The 20,962-nt window shown below is 40.2% G+C and overlaps 1 protein-coding gene across 7 annotated transcripts in view; it reads left to right on the top strand.

Annotated features, from left to right (window-relative positions):
• Positions 1-20,962, top strand: part of MDN1 (midasin AAA ATPase 1) — a 157,784-nt gene that overhangs the window by 78,635 nt on the left and 58,187 nt on the right. For all 7 annotated transcript variants that reach the window (XR_002175219.3, XM_033867562.2, XM_019929433.2 and 4 more), the window contains exons 40-56: positions 246-434; positions 2,676-2,765; positions 2,861-3,124; positions 3,274-3,535; positions 6,949-7,108; positions 8,412-8,528; positions 9,464-9,672; positions 10,722-10,870; positions 11,222-11,433; positions 11,805-12,025; positions 12,864-12,977; positions 14,654-14,786; positions 15,809-15,924; positions 16,688-16,821; positions 19,789-19,946; positions 20,168-20,288; positions 20,654-20,864. Coding sequence is in view for 6 of the 7 variants with exons in the window: in XM_033867562.2 (XP_033723453.1) it covers positions 246-434; positions 2,676-2,765; positions 2,861-3,124; positions 3,274-3,535; positions 6,949-7,108; positions 8,412-8,528; positions 9,464-9,672; positions 10,722-10,870; positions 11,222-11,433; positions 11,805-12,025; positions 12,864-12,977; positions 14,654-14,786; positions 15,809-15,924; positions 16,688-16,821; positions 19,789-19,946; positions 20,168-20,288; positions 20,654-20,864 (2,860 nt within the window). In the remaining variant the exon portion in view is untranslated. The remainder of the gene's footprint in view (positions 1-245; positions 435-2,675; positions 2,766-2,860; positions 3,125-3,273; positions 3,536-6,948; positions 7,109-8,411; positions 8,529-9,463; positions 9,673-10,721; positions 10,871-11,221; positions 11,434-11,804; positions 12,026-12,863; positions 12,978-14,653; positions 14,787-15,808; positions 15,925-16,687; positions 16,822-19,788; positions 19,947-20,167; positions 20,289-20,653; positions 20,865-20,962) is intronic.

Below are 20,962 nucleotides of genomic sequence, written 5' to 3'. Positions count from 1 at the left end.
GTTTCTAGTGGAAGGCAAGCTACTCATTTGAGGGTTACAGTAATTCAGTTCTGTTGCATGTATCATTGTCAATGCTTACAGGGTATTCCTGGCATTGAGAAGTCTGGATTGGGAGAAGGAGACATCTGAATCAAGCCTCTTAGTCTCTGTTTTGGATTATGTATGCATTCACGGTACACTGATAGTACTTAATGCAGTGCCTAGCAGTGGTGCATGCTTTCCCAGTAAGGGTATTTTCTTTTTAGATTGATCACGAAGTGACTGTCGAGAAGAAATGGGGACAAATAGGAGGACCCTGGGAATTCAACCTCCGGGACCTTTTCCGCTGGTGTCAGTTGATGCTAGTTGACCAGTCCCCTGGGTGTTACGATCCTGGTCAGCATGTGTTTTTGGTCTATGGTGAAAGAATGAGAACCAAGGAAGATAAAGAAAAGGTGAGTTTCATACTTGCTCTTTGCATTTCTTTCTATCTGTAAGTTGATTTCTTCCTGAGGGACAGAAGGGGGGTGTACTCATTAACAATACCAAACCCAGTAAAGCTGCTTGGAAATTTGGAAGTTACGAGAAGAAACTAAGCATTCACCTGTCTCAGAGTCTCATAGTGTAGTTTGCTTTGGAGGACACAGTTTGCTTATCCATCTAAAGCCCCATGATTGCAGACCTACTTTAACAGTATTGCCCTCCATTAATAAAGGCTTGGTCTTTATCACCCTTCCAGGCACAAAAGTGCGAAGCAGGAGGAGACAGGTGATAACCAGTAGAAGAGGAGGGCTTTCTACTTTTAAATAAATGTCAAATTGCAAAGTATTTTATCTAGAAAAGATAAATAGATGAAAAGAGAGAAGAAATTCTGTATCTAAATGGAAGTAAAAATATCCCTTTGTAAGTAGAAAACAACACCAGAATTTCCAACTTAGTAAACCAATAATGTGTGCATTGCTTTGTGGTATTTCAAGTCCAGTTCATGGAAAATTCACAACAGTTGCAGGTGGGAGGTGCTGTCATGACCTCTTACAGATGAAGATCCAAGGCTCAGAGTCATGGAATCTCAGTGCAGCAAGTGGCAGAGCCAGCTCTCTAGCACAGACCTTTCCACTTTGCCTGCTATTCCTTCTACTGTATCACAGTTGTTTACAAACAAAGTAACTTACAGATTCATGTGAGTTAGAAACAGTGACCTCCTTACTGACCTGAAGATGTGGCTGCCCATGGCACAAGTGACTTTCACACACTTTGATTCTGCTACTAAGAGCACAGATCCCCTTTTATGTGGCATCCAGAGTCTAGCCCAGTGTTAACAACTCATTTATTACATGCAAATGGCTTTCAGTATATTAGGACAAGATGTTCAGTTAGTTTTTTTTTCTTCACAAATTTTAATTCACATATCATCAGCTAGTATTTTAATTTCTTCATCCACTTACTGGTTACAGTATATTAACTGTGGCAGGACTGGCCAGTGTTGGGTAATTGATGTTGGTCAGATGATGAGTCACTTAGGGTGTGGAAGGTTTCCATCACTCCTCCAATTCATTTGCTGTAGTTGACCACATGTTTTCTGAGGGCGGGGGGGAAGCTAAGTAAAGTAATAATAGAAGAAGAGAGGCTATAAAAGTATTTGTAATTTTAACTCTGGTATAATATCAGGGAGAGGAGATGATCTGCTGTAGAGTGGGATCTAAGGTCAGAAATCGCCTGGACCAAGGAGTAGGTGGTGGGAGCATTTTCTTCTGTGCTGCTTTTAGGCTTTTACTCAGTGTTTGATACTCATTATGATTTTATCTTCGTTGTTTTTATTTTCTGACTTCAGTATACATTGATGAGGATGAATATTGCTGCTTTGTTAGAAACGCACAACTTGTTGTAAATATTTTGGGTGGCTGGAATCTTTGTGGCTGCTATGGGCTAAATTAGTGTTTTTTACACACCCTTATCTTTTCCCCTCCTCAGCTCCTCTTAGATTAAAAAAAAAAAAAGAAGTGCAAAAATGAAGTACAGTTAACAGGAAGTTTTTAACAGTATTGCTGCTAAGGAAGGGTTAAGTGACTAAATAATCAGTCAGAGAAATTACTTTGCTTGTCCTCTCTACATAAATATTTAGAAGGGTAACAGTGATTTTGGAGTCAGACAGGCTTAGATTTGAAATCAGTTACCAACCGTGGGCAAATCATGTAACTCTCATGAATCCCCAATCCATATCTATAAAATGGAAATGAAAATACCTATTATGCATGGGTATTAGGATCAGAAATAATCTGTTAAAGCACCCAATATAATGTTTGGCACATGGTAGGTACTCAGGAAACAGTCATTGTTCTTCATAAACTTCATGTTTCTCTTCTCTTCTACCTCTAGGTGGTATCTTGAATGACGAAAGCAAATTCATTTTTCATCTTAAGATTTACCATAGTTTCTATGGCTTTAATTTATGGTATATTCTCACTGGAATCTCAAAATAATTTGAGATTATGTGATTACTCTTAAGCTTCAGTTTAGTTTCATTCTGAAGAATTAAATGCAATCTGTCCTTTTTATAAGAAAATTCAAAAAGATAAGGACTCAGAATATTGTCATTCTCCTATTGTGTTCATGTTTACTAGTATTCATTCTAGAAGGTTTTGCTCAGAATTTGGTGGAGTGATTTGTGTTTTGATTGTATCATCTTCTTCCTTTAGGTCATTGCTGTATTCAAGGATGTGTTTAATTCAAATTCTAACCCGTACCTGGGAACCAGACTGTTTCACATCACTCCCTGTGATGTTCAGGTGAGGAGAGGAGGATAATCCTCTTTCAGTTTTCTATGGCTTCTGCTCCCACTCGCAGGCACACTTATGAAAACTCACCGGCATGTCTTTTTCAGCTGGGCTACTCAGTGCTTTCCCGTGGCAGCTACGTTCCTCTCCCGACTCGCCGGCCCCTGTTGCTCCTGCACCAGTCTTTACAGTCTCTGGAGTCAGTTATGAAGTGTGTACAAATGAGCTGGATGGTCGTCCTCGTGGGGCCAGCCTCAGTGGGCAAGACCAGCTTGGTTCAGCTCCTGGCACACCTTACTGGTCACACTTTAAAGATCATGGCCATGAACAGTGCAATGGACACTTCGGAGCTTCTGGGTGGATTTGAGCAGGTAACTGATCTGCCTCTGCATTTTCAGGCAGAACACAATAAACCGTGTGGTCTGGCTGGTGGTCTTCTGTGTTGGTGGTAGCTACAGTAGCAGTGTTCTTTGATCCTGGCCATGGGCTGTGCTGGGTTCACGTGCTCTGGAAATTGCAGGTTGATCTCATCCGGCCGTGGAGGCAGCTCCTTGAGAAGGTGGAGGGCACTGTCAGGACCCTGGTAAGAGACAGCCTCCTCGTCAGTGCTGACGATGCAGAAGTAGTGCTGCGAGCCTGGAGTCATTTCCTTCTGACGTATAAACCCAAGTGTCTTGGAGAAGGTGGTAAAGGTGTCACGATGGAGATTGTCAGCAAGCTGGAAGCAGTGTTACTGCTTATGCAGAGACTCAACAATAAAATCAACTCATACTCCAAGGCAGGTATGTGTGTTTGGGTGTGTGTATCAGACACTTACCATTAGTGTCCACCCACAGGTAATATATTTGTAAATGCAATGCCCATAATTTTTAAAATGAATTTAATGATTATTAACAATCAAAATTTGGAAATCTTTGTCCTAGGAAATAAAATGAAGCTGATGTAAAGTATTTAGAATTGGTGATCCTAAACAGAGAAAGCAGGAAAGAAATTGGTTACTGAGTTTGATTTATTCTGTGTGTTATCAACCACTGTGACTTGTGTGTAAATTTGGTTTTATTTTTTGTTGGCCTGTTTTTTAAACCTGTTAATAACTTCTCAAGAAATCGAGTATTTCAAACTGAAGAACAGAAGTCTAAATTGATAGCTAGGAATCTATTTTGTATAGAAGGTGGAGAAAATTCCTCAGTTAACCTGGAAATATACAACTCTCATCTTGTAGTGCAGCTTTTTGGATGGTAATGAGCGTGCCTTTAGGGGAGAATTGATTAAAGGTTAAGGCCTGTCACTAAGGTTGTCTTCCTTTCCAAAACCTGCTCTTAACTGTTTATTCCTCAGTTATTCCTTGGGAATAGTTGATTCCTTAGGGGTGAAGAAATGAGACTCCCCTCTTCCCACTGTGTCAACATTGTATCCATAGCTGTGGGTCAGATAGTTTACTTTCTTAGTTAAGACAGTGATTTCAATGTTGTTTTGATCTGTCATTTTCCAATTCAAGCTCACCATTTGAATTTGAAATTCTTTACTCATTCATTCAAATTAATTATTAGATATGTTAATGAAGTCGTACATCACTTTATATATTTTTAAAAGATAGGTATTGTAAAACTCACCACTGAGGTTTGAATTCCTACTGAATGGTGGACAGTATGTTAAATATGTTTACTTTTAACCCTCACAACAACACCGTTATTACAAGGAAAAATGAACCCCATTTTATACATGAGGTGCTCACAGAGGTAAAATAACCTGCCCAATGCCTTCTTGCTACCAAGTGGTTAGACTAGGTTTGGGCTCCAGTCCTCTCTGACTTCAAAGCCTGGAATCTGGTGTGTATGGATTTCTTTCATAAGTCTGTTAAAATGTAAATATCTAGGGAAGTTCTCACAGCCCATTCTCAATACTGAGCTTTTTTTTTAATTTATATATTTATTTTGCTGCATCAGGTCTTAGTTGTGGCATGTGGGATCTTTCGTTGTGGTGCGGGCTCTTCGTTGTGGCGCACGGGCTCTAGAGCGCTCTGGCTCGGTAGCTGCGGTGCACGGGCCTAGTTACCCTGCAGCATGTGGGATCTTAGTTCCCCGACCATGGGTTGAACCCACGTCCCTCGCATTGGAAGGCAGATTCTTAACCACTGGACTGCCAGGGAAATCCCAATACTGCTTTTTATTTAGGATTGACTTTCATATTGAGTAATTCATTTCTTAGGGATATTGATAGAGTGAAAGAGGCTGGGTCTAAAACAGTTTGTCTGCTACTATTTTACTTTTGGTTAAAAACGTCTTTTCTTCTTAATTTTATATCTTTTAATGTCCCTATGATGAACATGTATGACTTTTAAAATCTATTCTAGTTTCATATTTTATCTTAAATCTTTGTACATATTGAGCATATATATAATAGCTCTATTAACATCAGAATGCAGCCCTTAGGGACTTAAAGCAAGAAAATATATCTAGGATTTTTTATTAGATTCTGGCATTTTGAATTTAAGTTGCTAAGTGCTGCATTTTGTTTTTTTGAGGTTTTCTTTGGGGGGAATAAGGCAGTTGAGTTGCTTATGGATCATTTTTATCTTTTCAAGCTTGCACTTAAGCTGTTTAAGGTCAAGTCCGGAGTAACCTTTACTGTAGGGTTAAATTAGCCCCACTCTTGAGGCATGGCCCTATGGCATCTCTACTGAAGGTCCTGTGTGTTCTGTGGAGTCTCTTCGCTTTGACTGGTGGGAACTGGAGTGTTGTTCGGCCCCGTGTGAACTCTGAGAATTGTTCAGCTCACAGCTCCCCGATAACTGTCCTTTCCTTGGAAGTTTTTGCTCATGCTTGTGGAGTTTCAGCCTTCACGTGCACGTGTAAATTATTATTGAGCCAAAGACTCCAGGAGCCCTCATCTGGATTTCTGGAACCATCCGTTTGAGTAACTCTTGCCTTTTGAGCACCCTGCCCCTCATTCTAGTTGCTCTAGCCTCCTTGAATTCAAGTCTGTGACCTCAGGTCATTGAGGCCTTGGGATCTGTTTGAGTTTCCCCTCCCCACTTTGTAGTCTAGAAGTTGCTTCCAGGCAGAAAGCTGGCCATTATAGGACCTCCTTCCCTCAGGTGTCACAGTCCTGTGCTGTTTTCCAACATCGGAAAGCAGTTGTTTCATGTATTTTACCAGTTTTCTAATCGCTAAACACTGGGAGGTTAAGTCTCAACCTTACTATTCCTTCATGGCTAGAAGCAGAAATCCAACATGTATTACCTTATGATATGAAAAAGGGTCAGGAAACAATTTCTTCTCTTTCTTTTTTAAAAAAATTAATTTATTTTATAGGAGTATAGTTGATTTACAATGTGGTGTTTCAGTTGTACAGCAAAATGATTCAGTTATATATGTACATATATTCATTCTTTTTTAGATTCTTTTCTCATATAGGTTATCACAGAATATTGAGTAGAGTTCCCTATGCTATACAGTAGGTCCTTGTTGGTTATCTGTCTTATATAAGGAAACAATTTCTAATAAGAAAGATCAATTGAAAAAATTCTGGGAAAGGACTATCTAAACTATGAAGCAAATAAATACCGGTTGTTACTGTATATGGTATAGTCATTACAAAGGATGCCCTGTTTAATGACACTGATTGCATTGTGCCGACTTAACAGCACTTTAGTATAAATGCAGTAATAGGTGGAAGACATTATCCATCCGCATTTGAAAAATTAAAACACATAAAGATAATTTCCCTTCTCCATCACCCTTGAGTCAACTTTATCTAGCCATTCATTCAGAAAGCCATTAAGTATTTTCTATTCCCCAAACCTAATTTTCTTACTTGTTTTGTTCAAACAAAAATGAAAATCTTTTTGTTTACCCTATTATGAAACTTTAAAGAACTGGGCCAGAAGTTTCCAGGCTTCTTTTAATAAACTCTTAGTTTTTTGTTTTATTTGTTTGTTTGTTTGTTGTTGTTGTTTGCGGTACGCAGGCCTCTCACTGCTGTGGCCTCTCCCGTTGCAGAGCGCAGGCTCAGCGGCCATGGCTCACAGGCCCAGCCGCTCTGCGGCATGTGGGATCTTCCCGGACCGGGGCACGAACCTGTATCCCCTGCATCGGCAGGCGGACTCTCAACCACTGCTCCACCAGGGAAGCCCTATTTGTTTGTTTTTGATTGCCCTGGTTTGAAATTAAATACTGTGGCTGTGACGTTTCAGAGTTTGCCAAACTCGTGGAAGAGTTCCGAAGCTTTGGTGTGAAGCTTATGCAGTCAGCCAGTGGCCGAAGCTGTGGCACGTTCGAATGGGTTGACAGCATGTTGGTTCGGGCCCTGAAGTCTGGAGACTGGCTTTTGATGGACAATGTTAACTTCTGCAAGTAAGGACCTTCTATTCAATCATGAGTGGGTCTGATTGAAATTTGAGATATGCTTGTCAAAGTAGAAACCCAGGTGGAAGCTCTGGTTTTGTTTTTCCTCCCTTCCTTCCTTCTTTCCTCCCTCCCTCCCTCCCTCCCTCCCTCCCTCTTCATTGGTGTGCGCAGTTGTTGCAGTGCGCGGGCTTCTCATTGCGGTGGCTTCTCTTGTTGCTGAACATGGGCTCAGTAGTTGTGGCTTGCAGGCTCTAGAGCTCAGGCTCAGTAGTTGTGGCGCACGGGCTTAGTTGCTCCGCGGCATGTGGGATCTTCCTGGACCAGGGCTTGAATCCGTGTCCCCTGCATTGGCAGGTGAATTCTCAACCACTGTGCCACCAGGGAATTCCAGCTCTGGCATTTTTAATCCACTGTTTTCTTAGCTAGAAACACATCCTCAGCTATATTCTATAGACTTCTCCCAGTGGTGAACAATGGTAGTTGTTTATTAGCTACGATATTTTAGTTCTAGCAGATAGTTTTGAGCTGAACCGAAGGCTAACAAAATTGGATTACTTCTCCAACTAACATCCTTTGAGTCACACCTTTGTATTTAATATCAGAAAGCTTCCTTTTGTTAGGGGTTTTTTTTCTTTTCTTTCTTTTTTTTTTTTTTTGCCACGCCACGCAGTTTGTGGTATTTTAGTTTCCTGACCAGGGATTGAACCCCAGCCCATGGCAGTGAAAACGCTGAGTCCTAACCACTGGACTGCCAGGGAATTCCCTGTTAGGGTCATTCTTAAGTACAGATTTTTGAAATGGAGGGTCTGACACAGGGCAGACATTTAGTGAATGTGCATTCAGTGTATACCACTTGATTCTAAAGTAAGGAAAAGGGCAAGTGTAAGACTATTCTGCCTGTACAGTGAGCATAATACAGGTCAGGTGATGGGCTTTTCTACCTGGAGCATTTTCAGAATGTTTCAAATTACAATCCAGTTACCTTTAAATGATAATATTGGGAAGTGGGGGAGAGGGAAGGGGAAAGAGAAGACAGTTTTATTAGTTCAGGGAACTTTCTGTCATTTTCCTTGATATATTCAACAAACATTTTGTATATTTACTGTGTATGAATCACTGGGCTGTGTGCCTTGGGGAGTGAAAATGGGCATTGATAGGAAAAGAGATCTTGGAAGAATCACAGTTCTGTACGGGGACGTGATCTGTGCTGAAGGGAAGACATGGGTCAGGCGCAGTGAGAGGCCTGAGCCAGGGCAGCAGTCAGTGTGGCACGCCAGCCTGTCCCCCATTTGGATTCTCCCTATTGCAGCCCGTCGGTGCTGGATCGTTTGAATGCTTTGCTGGAACCTGGAGGTGTCCTCACTGTTAGTGAGAGAGGAATCATCGATGGATCCACTCCCACCATAACACCAAATCCCAATTTCAGGTATTTATGCCTCTTAAGTTTGTGCCTCAGAATCTGACAGCCTTGATGTCAGAGGTGACCATTCATTAGGGCCACCTTACGTATCGTATTTGTACACTCAGTCATGAGCATGTTCATACATTCATAGATTTAACAAATATTTACTGAGGCTCTGCCATTTGCCAGGTGCTGGTGTGCTTTGGGGGGCACAGCAGTAAATAAGAAAGATGAGGTCCCTGCCTTGGGTTGGTGGTGAAGGCTGGAAGCAGGGAGACCAGTTACAAGCCTTTTGCAGTTCAGGTGAGAGACGATAGCTTAGACTAGGGCTGTCAGATCAGTGGGACTTGCTCATGGGCTTGTGGGTTAAGAAAAGGAGGAAGCAAAGATGGCATCTAAGGTTTTGGCTTGAGTAATTGGGTAAAGGGGTGCCATTCATTGAGAAAGGGGAGACTGGCAAAGGAGCAGGTTTGGGGTGGGGAGGGTTAGCTGCAATCAGCTGTTTAGCTTTGGAGGTAAGTGTGAGCTGTCAGACAGCTAGATGCAGAAGTTGATGGACATCGAATGTTACGAAGCTAAGTGTTTCTGGAGACACTGCTCCTTTTTCTTTTCTCTGTAGGTGAGTGAGAATAATTGATGAATTAGCACTGCCTGATGTGGGGAATATCTGAAAGTAAGAATTTTACAGTCCTCAGTACTAAAGGTACACTGGATATACAATACTTAGTTCCTTAGGAAAATAGGTTTAGAGAAACTGATTTGCTGTATTGATGCATTTTGGAACTAGAGGATAGACTGCAGATGTAAACAGCATCTGTACGTTGAATTAGCAATGTTACCTTAGATGAGCTCCCTGAAGATGAGCCACATATGATTTGCCCTCACCAGTTGTTGCTGAGCTGCACTGTCAGTTGCACTGAGATGTTGATTTTTTTTCCTTTGAATTGCTATACTACTAGACTTTTTCTCTCAATGGATCCTGTGCATGGAGAAATATCCCGAGCTATGAGGAATCGTGGACTTGAAATCTACATTTCAGGAGAAGGGGATGGGAGCATCCCAGATGACCTGGATCTGAAAGTCCTACTGCACAGCCTTGGGTTGGTGGGGGGCAGTGTGTGTGACATCCTTCTGGCTTTGCACTCAGAGACCCGAAGTGCTGTTGTAGGTAAGGTGCTTGACTTCTAGGCCTCTGCAGGGTTTTCTTTCTCTGGAAATTCATGTTATTCCATTTGACTGCTAGTTCAGGAGTTCTTACATTTAGTGTACATGGAAATAGAAATTACCAGGAAAGCCTGTTAATAATGTAGATGCGCTTGGTACCCTTCTTCCCCAAGAGATTGGGTTCAGCAGGTGTGAGCGAGGCACAGGAATCAGCATGTTAAAGAAACTTCCTGGGGAATTCTGATGCATGCAGTCAGAGACCCACACTCAGAGGAATACCTGTACTGCTTTTCGCACTGAGATTGATGAAGTTTGTCCTGCAAATCTTCACGGTTGTCATTGAATCTCTTGAAGGTTGAATAAAGAGGGAGCTTTGAGTTGTTTAAAACAGATAGGTGAAAAAAAAAAACAAAAAAAACAAAAAAAAACAGATAGGTGTTACTTCTTCTAAATGTCCAAATATACAAGAAAGAGCAGTAATAATAACAATAATGAAAAATAATGAAATGTTACTTATTAAGTAACTACTCTGTGTTAGGTGCAATGTTGGCTGCTTATTTAGTCCTCACAGTAGTTCTGCAAGGTATATTTCCATTTTACAGATAAGGCTCAGAGAGGTAGATTAACTTGTCAAATCCAAACAGTTTATAATGACAGCTGGGATTTGAAAGCAGATCTGTTGGATTTCAAAGCCCATGGTTCTTTTTGGCACCATGCTCATTTTGCCCCCTTCAGTGTGTGTCAGCTTTAGATCCAAGGGTCTATGTGGCCAGGCTTTATCACATTAGTAAATGAGTCATCTAGTCACTTCCCCAAAAGGTACTGCTGACAGAGAAGGAGGGGAGGAGGGCGGAATAGGAGGCAAGGAATGTGAATGTTCCCACAAGTTCATTGTGTGCTAGTGAGCCCCCTATAGTCCACTTGGAAGGCTTTCTAAAATAAATATCTGGGTGGATTTGAGTGGAAGTTTGATGTGAAAGTGAAATTTGTCCATTTTCACTGGAGATTTTTCAGAATCTATTGCTCGTGGATGGCACTATTTCTTCTTTATAGGTTCTCCAGCGTCCTCGTTGTCAACACTCATTCACACAGCCTTACTCATTGTGCAATACCTACAGCGAGGGCTGAGCTTAGACAGAGCCTTTTCTGAAGCATGCTGGAACGCATATGTCCGCTCCCAGGCTTCACCAGCAAACCAGAAGGTACTGTGAAGTGTTTCACACAGCTTTCTACGTTATAACATTACAGGTAATAGGAGGAAACTTTATTGGTGGCAACTTTAATGACCTCAGAGAGCCATCTGCAGTTATGCTCTAACAGAGATCTGGTATCCAGGCACTTTGCTAGAAAATAGGGTAAATGTAAATATTCCTTGAAACTTGCCTCTCAGCGGAAAAAGTGAAATTTAGCTTGAATGTTGTATATTGAGGAATGTGTCTGAGTGTTGTGAGAGGATCACAAGGGGTCTAGAAAACTACTGTTGCCCTGCTAGTTTTTGGTAAGAGCACTTGTGTCGCGGTGCCTGTACACCATGTGTTTTTATCTCCTACCAGCTTGTGCAGGCTTTACTGGAGAAACACGTTTGTTCTCTGCAAGCACATGAAACCTGGGGCAACTCCATTATTGCCATGGGGCTGTGGCCAGATTCTCTGCCCTCGGCTCTCTCTGCTACGGAAGATTCTCATCTCTCTAAAGTCCGAGGCGATGGACAGATCTTAGTATATTGTCTCAACAGGCTGAGCATGAAAACAAGCAACTGGGCAAGGTTAGTGGAGCCTTGAGCGTCTGTATCTCTTTGGCATCTTGACTTCTCCTCCCTCCCTCCCTTCCTTTCTTCCTTCTTTCCTTCCTTCCTCCCTCTCTCTCTCTCTTTCTCCCTCTCTCTTTTTTTGATGGTAATGGTCATGACCCAAGAATGTTATGTGGCCATTTTCCACACAGTTCCATTGTTTGTTGTGATACTGCTCCCTATTTATTATTTATTATAGGTACGTGCTTTAATTGTCCCCCTTTGGAGGGACTCATGTTTTCCCTGTTAACCTCTTTGATACATTCATTGTAAAGTTATTGTCTTGGTTCTTTGAAATACGAAAATTTAACCCTAGTACTAACTTAGCCTATTGCAATGAATTTCAGGATTCAGCCTCTTACTTTGCCAGACTTAGAGAAAATTACGCAGTCCTCCCACCCGGAGAGCTTAAAATTCAATTCAGTTGAAATGGATACTTACTGGATCGATGAACCAGATGCTCTGGCTGTGGCTGTTAAATTGCTCATAGAAAGAGCAACCAATCAAGACTGGATGCTCAGAGTTAAATGGCTTTATCATTTAGCCAAGAATGTGCCACAGGGGCTTGGTGAGTAGAGAAACTTAATTTGTGTAATGAGGGAATTTAAGTACACTTACCCGGCTTTCGTAACTCAGCAGTTGTTTTACTCTCCAACTACACTGTTAAAATTACATCTGGGGAAGCTCCTAGCAGGACGTTTATGACTTAGCATTACTGCTTATATAGCTATTAAAATATTAAGGAACACATCTGCCCTTAGATGTTCCCTGAGATAAATTTTTTTTTCTCCACGTAATCCTTAGCATTTCAGGATCCATCCAGCTTTCTATCAAATCCAGAAGGAAAATGTACTATATTATGTTACTTTTAAGTTTTTGAACATCCTGCTTTTTTTGCTGTACTTACTCTGCTGCACACGCGTTCTATCTGAGAAAGGGTTGCTTTTGTTAAATTTACTTCCCATAAAAGTACATAAGATTCTAATCTTATTTTCGTTCCAATACTCTAAGTGGTCATGCTTGATTTCTTTGTACTTTTTTCATTCCAAGAGAGGGAAAAGCAACAGTTAGCAACATTGTACAGATTGTAAAGTACAGGACATGGAATTTGTTGGTAGAACTTGTTGACTAAAGTAATTGAGTTTACATGAGTCTCTGCTGCACGAGAACGTGTAGATAAGCCAGCGTATGTGTATATTGTTGTGTGGTACATGTGATGTCTAAACGTGTAGAGAAAAATTGTATAAATATTTGTATCTGCGGTGTCCTATGTGATAGCTGCTAGCCAGAGGTAGCCACTAAAATGTGACATGTGACATGGCTACTGTGACAGCAGCTGTAGAACAGAAAGTTCAAGTGGACGGCACTGCTTTAGATGCTAACATTTGCTTCTCCTTCCTCCACAGAGTCAGTACAGATTCATTTGGAAGCCAGTGCTGCATCTCTTAGGAATTTTTACTCAAATTCTCTCTCATCTGGGGTCAGTAATGTCATCAAAATATTACAACCAAATGTAACAGGTACTGCACCTGACTTGATTTCTAGCTCTCAGCACTCTGGGAAACTTGTCCATTGAGTTCATGGGAAAAAGATCTGTTACAGCTCCCACTTATAACAGTTTTTTCTAAAGAAGACTCAGGGTATCCAGATGCAAATTCTGCTACTTTTTTTGAAATTATGCATTCTTCAGTTTCTGAAAGGACGATGGCACACAATGTAGTGGGAAGAACACAGGAGTTGGAAGACTGGGCTCCAGTTCCAACTTGGCCACAAACTGGCTTGTTGATTTGGGGCCCATCATTCACACTGCTGACTTTGTTTGAAAAATATGGGAATTAAATTCATTCTTCTGGGGTCCCTTTCACTTATGACTTTCTGTGATATACTAGTACTGTTAACAGAAACTGTGATCTATTTTGAGATGAAGGGGAAACAGTACAGGATCAGTTTCTTCAGAAAATAGAAAACCTTAATGATGAAGTTATAAAGCCTTAAATACAAAGTTACAAAACAAAATCATAATGATAAAAGGAGTAGCCGTCTGAGCCATCTAATCAAATGAGGTATTCAGAATTTCTCAATCTTTATCTGATGTTGATCAAAACATACTGTTACCCATTCGGTTTAGAAAAAAATATGCACGATGCTTTTGTGCTAAACCTTATGTTTACATAATTATAATCTTATGTATACTTAAAATTACCTTATGTACACTAAAGGTAACGGGCTAAATGGTTGAGCAGAAATCAAACAATAGAGAAAACTTCTGTAGTAGTCAGGTTGCGGCTGGACCTAATTATGGCTTTCCAATTATGAAGGAATTTTGGTCTTTGGGAACACAGTTCTAGAGTAGAGTGGTAGGTTCCCTTTGTAGCAGACATGGCTTGCCCTCTGTTGGCACTCATTAGCTCGTCTTCCTTTTTCCCTTTCAGCTGTGTAGCTCTGGATTGTGTAGTCTTGCTGGACTTTGGGATATGGGCCCCCATGTGTACCTTGCTATTCACAATAGGCATTTGTTAGACTACTCTATGGTGGATGCCTTTAAAACTTGAAGTGCTCCACTGACCCATCCAGCTCAGCCACCATCAAATTAATGTTCCCATCGTTTTGGTCTTAGCTCTTCCGCTGGGCTCTCAACCTCTGGAGCGGGTCAGAGTCTGATCGCTGCTGCTTTAGAGAAGAGATACTGAGCTTGAGCCAAAGGAGCAAGAGGTAGCAGCAGCACATCCTGTGATTATAAAGAAATGGTTTTTAAGGGAAATAATCTTGAGTTGTTTTTCTTACTGAAAGCAAATAATGAGATGTGTTCATTCATTTTCTGCCATGTAAGTTCGTTTTTTTATGGTTAATGGCGAAAGATTGGGTAATTAAGCCCATGGATTCTTTCCCAACCAGAAGTGGGAGCTGAGCAAATGAATACATTTGTTGGAATGTTTATGCTGTAGCAGAGGTTACCTTTCTATCCTACGGTGGAATGAATTTTCAGGGCTAGAAGAAATTTTGCCTTTAGAAAGGAAATAGCGTAAAAGCTGTTGAACCCTACCTTTCTACCACCATGGACTGAAACCATTTCCTTGGTCCCTCTCTTCCCGGGCAGGACTCAGTGGGATCAAAGTAAAACAATGAAAATCCTCAACTGAAATTTGCCAGGCAAGGAGTTTAACTCCAAAATTCTACCTTTTGTTTTTTAAACCAGATGAATATGTGATCCCTCTGGATCCCCGATGGAATATGCAGGCTTTGGACATCATTAGAAATTCGATGGACTTTGACCCACAAATGGACCAGCCTGAGCAGCTCTTTGTCCTTTTAGAGTCTGTTGCAAACAAGTAGGTGAAGTCTACTGTTCTGGGTGCTCTTTGCCTTGTTGTACACTATGGCTTCACAGATAATACCTTTCCTAAGCTATACTTGACAGTCTTATGTGTGTTTAATTTTCTGAACCTGAGAAGTGGTGGGTGTCAGACATGATTGCTTTGTCACCACCTCTCCTTCACGCTCCATGTGCAGCAAAATCATTCTGACCCTGATGTCCAGGTGCCTGGGAATGTGACAGGTTCTTAATAATTGAATAGGGTACTTTAATAAATACACTAGTGAAGCATTAGTGGTGGAATTTGTTTTATGGTTAATCTTTTATCATAGGATAGTTGTGTTTCCGCTGTTTTCTGTGTGATTCCCAGCAGCTCCTTGCATTTTCACATGTCCTTTCCTCAGCCATCTATCTGCCCCGTCCAATGTTGGAGATGTACGTACATAGTGACCTATAGTATAAATTTACATAACTGTTATATAAGTTGGTCTTTCCTCACCTTTAATGTAATGACCGGTAATATTTTTTAATTGGCCATTAGTGTAATAGATTTAAAAAATAATTTTGTAATTGAGGTATAGCGTGCATTACAGAAAAGTACAGTAATGATGATTATATATCGTTTGGGTGACTTTTCACAAAGTGAGCTCACTCATGTGATAATGTAGTAGTAGCACCTCTGAGGCCCCCTTGTCCCCCCTCCCAGCAGCTCCCCCTTCCTCCTCCCCAGGTAGCTTCCAGCACTGCAGGTTAATTGTGAGATGGCCAGTTTTAAGAGTTCACAGCATAGTTTGTCATGTCATGGCAGAGCAACACAGAGGGACTGGGTGGTCTACCTAGCCCTCTGTCTTCCTCCCCCCCAGCTCAGTTGTCATCCCTCTTGCTGCCGTCTCTCTATCCAGAATTTGCAGAGGCACGAGGGGAATGGCAGGTTGAAGGAGACTGATGTTCCAAGGGTTCTCAGGATTCAGCCGGTAGAGGCTGTAATAAGTATTATTAACCAATAACTATTCGTTATGTTATGGAATCTCATTTCAGGACAATCATATATCTTGATCGGGAAAAACGGATTTTTACGGAAGCAAATTTGGTTTCTGTTGGTGGCAGAAAGTTAAGAAATAGTGTTTTGAGAATGTCCTTTGAATTCCATAAAGGTAAGGACATTACCTTTACTTTCTTCATTTATGCCTCTGACTGCATAATGTTGCTGAAGGTGAGAGGGATTTAACAGCTGATGCCATGGTACTGATTCCTTTTGATTTGCTAGCTCGAGTTTGAACATCTTCCCTTATTCAGTAGTTTTGACTAAGTGCTTTTTTACGTGTCCTTGATCTCATTTACTTTTTATAGCAACCATGAGATAAGCCTCATGAGAGAGGAAAGGGAGGCACAGAGATGCTCAAGGTCACATCTCTAGCAAGTAGCAGAGCCAGAACTTGAAACTTGTTCTGTTGGCTCAAAAGTATGAGCTCATAAGCATTTGCTTATAGGTTCTTTCTTCCTTCCTCCTTTTTTTTTTAAAATTGAAAAGATAACGGTATTTCTTGGAAAATATTCAAACTATATAGAAGCATAAAAATGGAAAAAGTCTCCTCTCGCAGCAGCTACTGTTAATAGTATATTTGTTTGTATCTTCTCAGATCTGTCTGTGTTATCTATCCATCCAGTCATATACACACTTAGAAATCGTATTTAAACAAAAGCTTTTTTTTAATTAAGACGTTATGAACGTCTCTAGATATGCATGACTAACTTGCTAACTTAATAATAGACAAAGGTTTGCTTTCAATTTTCACGTTTCAAATTGACCCTTGTACTGAGAATAACATTAAATTGTAGATTACTGTTGATTTTGAAAATGTCCAGAGATTTAAATCTGATCAAATATTCTTATTTTGTTTATACCAACTCTGTAAGATCCAGAGAGCTATCACAGCCTGCCCCATGAAATCGTGGTCAATCTTGCTGCTTTTTTTGAACTTTGTGATGCGCTAATCCTGCTCTGGGTACAGTCCTCCCAGGGGATGGTGTCTGATGCCAGTGTTAATGAGGTAAGGAGATGTACCTGTTTTTATCTTAAGCAACATATTTCTTGGCACAAAGATTCTTAGGGGCAAGAACAACTTCAGTGTTGTTACATGTACAATATTATTTGAGAAGTTCTTAAGAATTTAGATACACATATTTTAAAGCTTTATGGTGTTATAACTGACATATAGTAAGTCGCATATAAAGTGTACAGTTTTGTATGTTTGACATGTGTCCACCCGTGCTACCATTACCACAGTCCTGACAGTGAACCTATCCATCACCCTCAGACCTTTTCCTCTTGTTCTTTGTTTTCTCTTCTTTTTTCCTGCCCCCCCCCCCCCCCACCTCCAACCAGGTATCCACTGATCTGCTTTCTGTTACTGGTGCTCAGTTGTGTTTTCTAGTATTTTATATTGTTCTTTTTTATCTGGCTACTTTCCCTTAAAATCATTTTGAGGACTTCCCTGGTGGTCCAGTGGTTAAGACTCCACACTTCCAATGTAGGGGGCACAGGTTCAGTTCGATCCCTGGTCAGGGAACTAAGATCCCATATGCCGTGTGGTGCAGCCAAAAAAATAAAAATATAAAAATGAAAAAAATATATTTAAAAAAATCATTATTTTGAGATGCATCCATATTGTTTTGTGTCTCAAAAATTCATTCCTTCTTATTGCCGAGTAATAGTCCACTGCATGTATGTACTACATCTTATTCATCCACTCACCTGTTGATAAACATCAGAATCTTAACAGTTATATTTTAATTCACTTAATCCTTCTTAGACATGATTGTCACATATGGACTAAATTGGGCTTGTATCCAGATTATTCAAGTAATTCTGGTTAAACTAGAATTGTAGATCTTAAACTTTTTAGTCTCAAGGCCCACCCCCCCATGGTCATAAAAGTTACCAAAACCCTCAAAGAACTTTTGTTTATGTGTTTACGTGTATCAATATTTACTTTTAGGAAATAAATCTGAGAAATGTAAAAAATATTTATTAATATGTTTAAGAAACACAGTAACAAATTCATTTCGTGGTAATATGAATAACATTTTTAATGAAAAACAACTATTTTCCAAAAGAAAAATTAAGAGGAGTGGAACTGTTTTACATTTCTGCGAGTCTCTTTAATGTCTGGCTTAACAGAAGAAACCTGGATTCTCACACCTGCTTCTGCATTCGGTCTCTTACAGTATGTTGTATGGATTGAAGTTTGTGAAGAAAAACTGGCCTCTATTTCATGTGGCTAAGAGATTGGAAAGGGAGGAGTATTTAACAACATTTCACATAACTGTGATATTCTTTGATTCTATACCACAGGTTGACAAGTGTTAGTTTTGTAAAGGTTACTTGTAATGTGGAATCTGAAAAAGTATCACTGATCTTGTCATGCGTTAAAATCCGTTGGCCTGGCTTGCATTTTGGATGGACTTTTAGCCTTGCATGTATGTTCTCATGCACTGGTAATTTGGAAAGTATTGTTCAGTGAGTTATCAGATCTTCCAAGTGTTGACACGTTACATTTTTCAATATAGATAAATTTAAAAAGTCACACTCATGAAAAATTACCACAAAAAGTTACCTCATGAAAAAATCTGTAAGTATTGGGAAGTTGTCAAGCTCTTAGTTTTTCAAAGTTCTAGGTTTTACTTGAAGGTTCGAATTCTATCATCAGCAACAAATACTCTCCTGTTTTTCTTGAACTGACAGGTTGACTTCATTCATTTTCCACACAGTGTTTGCCAGACACCCAATCACAGTTTGTCCCCTCCACCCCCGGCCCTGTTTTTGGTACCATCAGTGCAAATGTCAACATAGTGAAAAAGGCAAATAACGTGACATTATTATGAAAACAGCTCTGACATCATAAAACCTAAAAGGAATCACTAATCTTGAGACTACTGTAAAAGTACATAATTAGAAGGACAGCTAAGTTGGAGACTCACAATACCTGATTTGCATTAAGAAGCTACATTAATGAAAACAGTAGTTATTGTCATAAGGATAGACATATAGACCAGTGAAACGAAAAAGAGACTTCGGAAATAGACCCTCTTATATGGTCAGTGAAGTTTTGGGGCGGGGGGGCAAATATGCAAAGGTAATTTAATGGAGAAAGCAGTTCATTCAGCAAATGGTAATGGAAAAACTAGATATCCATATAATAAAATAAAAATGAGCCTTTACCTGCTACCTTACATCATATAGAAAAGTTACCTCAAAATGGATCATAGACCTATGTATAAAAGCTAAAATTATGAACCTCTAAAAGAAAACATAGGAGAAAATCTTCACAGCTTGAGGCTAGGCAAAGATTTCAGGGCATTCCTCATAAAAGAAAAAAATTGATGAATTCAATTTTGTCAAAATAAAGAACTTAATAGATAGCTTTAAGAAAAGGAAAACACTGGGAGACACTGTTGATAAATCACATGTAAATTTTATAGACAAATAATAAGACAGCCCAATTTTTTAAAATGAACAAGAAAATTTGAATAGATGCTTCTCGGAAGATAAATGAATGCCCAATGAGAACTTGGAAAAATTGCAACATCATTAGTTATCAAGGAAATGTAAATTAAAACCACAGTGCGGTGCCACCCACCAGAATGGCTAAAATTAAAACGGTCAGCAGCAGCAAGTATTGGCAAGGAAGTGGAACAAACTGAAACCCACCTACACTGCTGGATGGGATACAAAATAGTGCAGCTGCTTTGTCAAGCAGGTTGGTGGTTTCTTACAACATTGCGTGTACACTTACCACATGACCCAGTAATTCCACTTTCTCTGATAACTGAACTTCAAATAATAGGAGGAAAGAGCTTTGCTTCCTCTGACTGCCTTAATAATCCCTAAAAATACTCCAGTCGGATGCTAGATCTTTAACGTGTGTATGTTGAGTATTGATTAATGATTGAAGTCAGTGTTCCGTGTCCTTTACTGGGAGATGTTTGTGAGCAGTTTTGGTTTACTTTGTTTTTAGATCTTGGGTTCTGTGCGGTGGCGGGACCGGTTCTGGACTGTGGCCGATACAGTAAAAGTGGATGCACCAGGCCTGGCCTTGCTTGCCCTTCACTGGCACTGGGTTTTAAAACATTTGATTCGTCAGATCCCGCAACTCCTGATGAACCACGAAAACAAGTAAGAGTCATATTTAGAGTAACAATGTCAGTAGCTACAGTATTGACATTAAAGGGAGGAGGGTTAGGAATTGAAATGTGCTTCTTCTTGGCTTTACTTTGGTTTGTTCCCTTGGCCTGTTGGTGAATGTAAATCAAATACAAAATGTGAGTGATGTTCTTACCATCCAGCATTTCCCCCTTTCCTTACTTCCCTTCTGCCCTTTATCTCCTTTGTTAAAGATATTACAAAGAGGTTCAGACCGTCTCAGAACATATTCAGAATTGCTTGGGGAGCCCAACTGGTGGATTCACGGGTATAAAGAAGTTACAGAAGTTTCTGGGACGACCGTTTCCTTTTAAGGTACGACTTGGAAGCATGCAGGAAACACAAAGATTTGACCTCTTTGGCAGCTCTCCTGGAACATGGGGACTGCCATTCAACTATACTCAGCCTTGCTTGCACAGCTTAATTCTTAGATGTTCAATGAGTACTATTAACTGACTTGTTAAATGTTATCATTTTACTTATTCTTGAGACTTTTAAGGCTGAGTAGACTTTTAACTGTATTACTGTGAATATCCTGAGATCTACAGGAGTAAACCAACTTTATGTTTTATAGAATCATTAAGGAAATATTTAAAACATTTTTTTCAGCCATGAATAGGCTGCTAAAAAGAACTACTCTTCTCCTTTGTAATAGGCTCTCCTGGGTTTTATTGTTTCAGGACAAGCTGGTGGTGGAGTGTTTTTCACAATTGAAGGTCTTTAACAAAGCCCTTGCCATCAGAGAGCGGATGCCTGCCCTTGGGGAGAGTGGATGGTGGGAAGACATTAGTCGGCTCCAAATGGTTGCTTCTGAATGGACATTAAAGAAAAGTCTCCTACAGGCCTGGGGGTTGGTCCTCAGAGCTAATACTCTGGAAGATGTCAACCCAGGTAATGTGCTCTGGAGTTTGGCTAGCTGACAGATGTTCTAAGCATATCCTCTGCTCTGCAGCCAATACGTTTTATTTATTTATTTATTTATTTATTTG

This window comes from Tursiops truncatus, chromosome 12 (genome assembly GCF_011762595.2).
Source record: "Tursiops truncatus isolate mTurTru1 chromosome 12, mTurTru1.mat.Y, whole genome shotgun sequence".
NCBI classification, from domain to species: domain Eukaryota; kingdom Metazoa; phylum Chordata; class Mammalia; order Artiodactyla; family Delphinidae; genus Tursiops; species Tursiops truncatus.
Note: the sequence above shows the minus strand (reverse complement) of the source record. Positions and strands in the feature narration are given on the sequence as shown.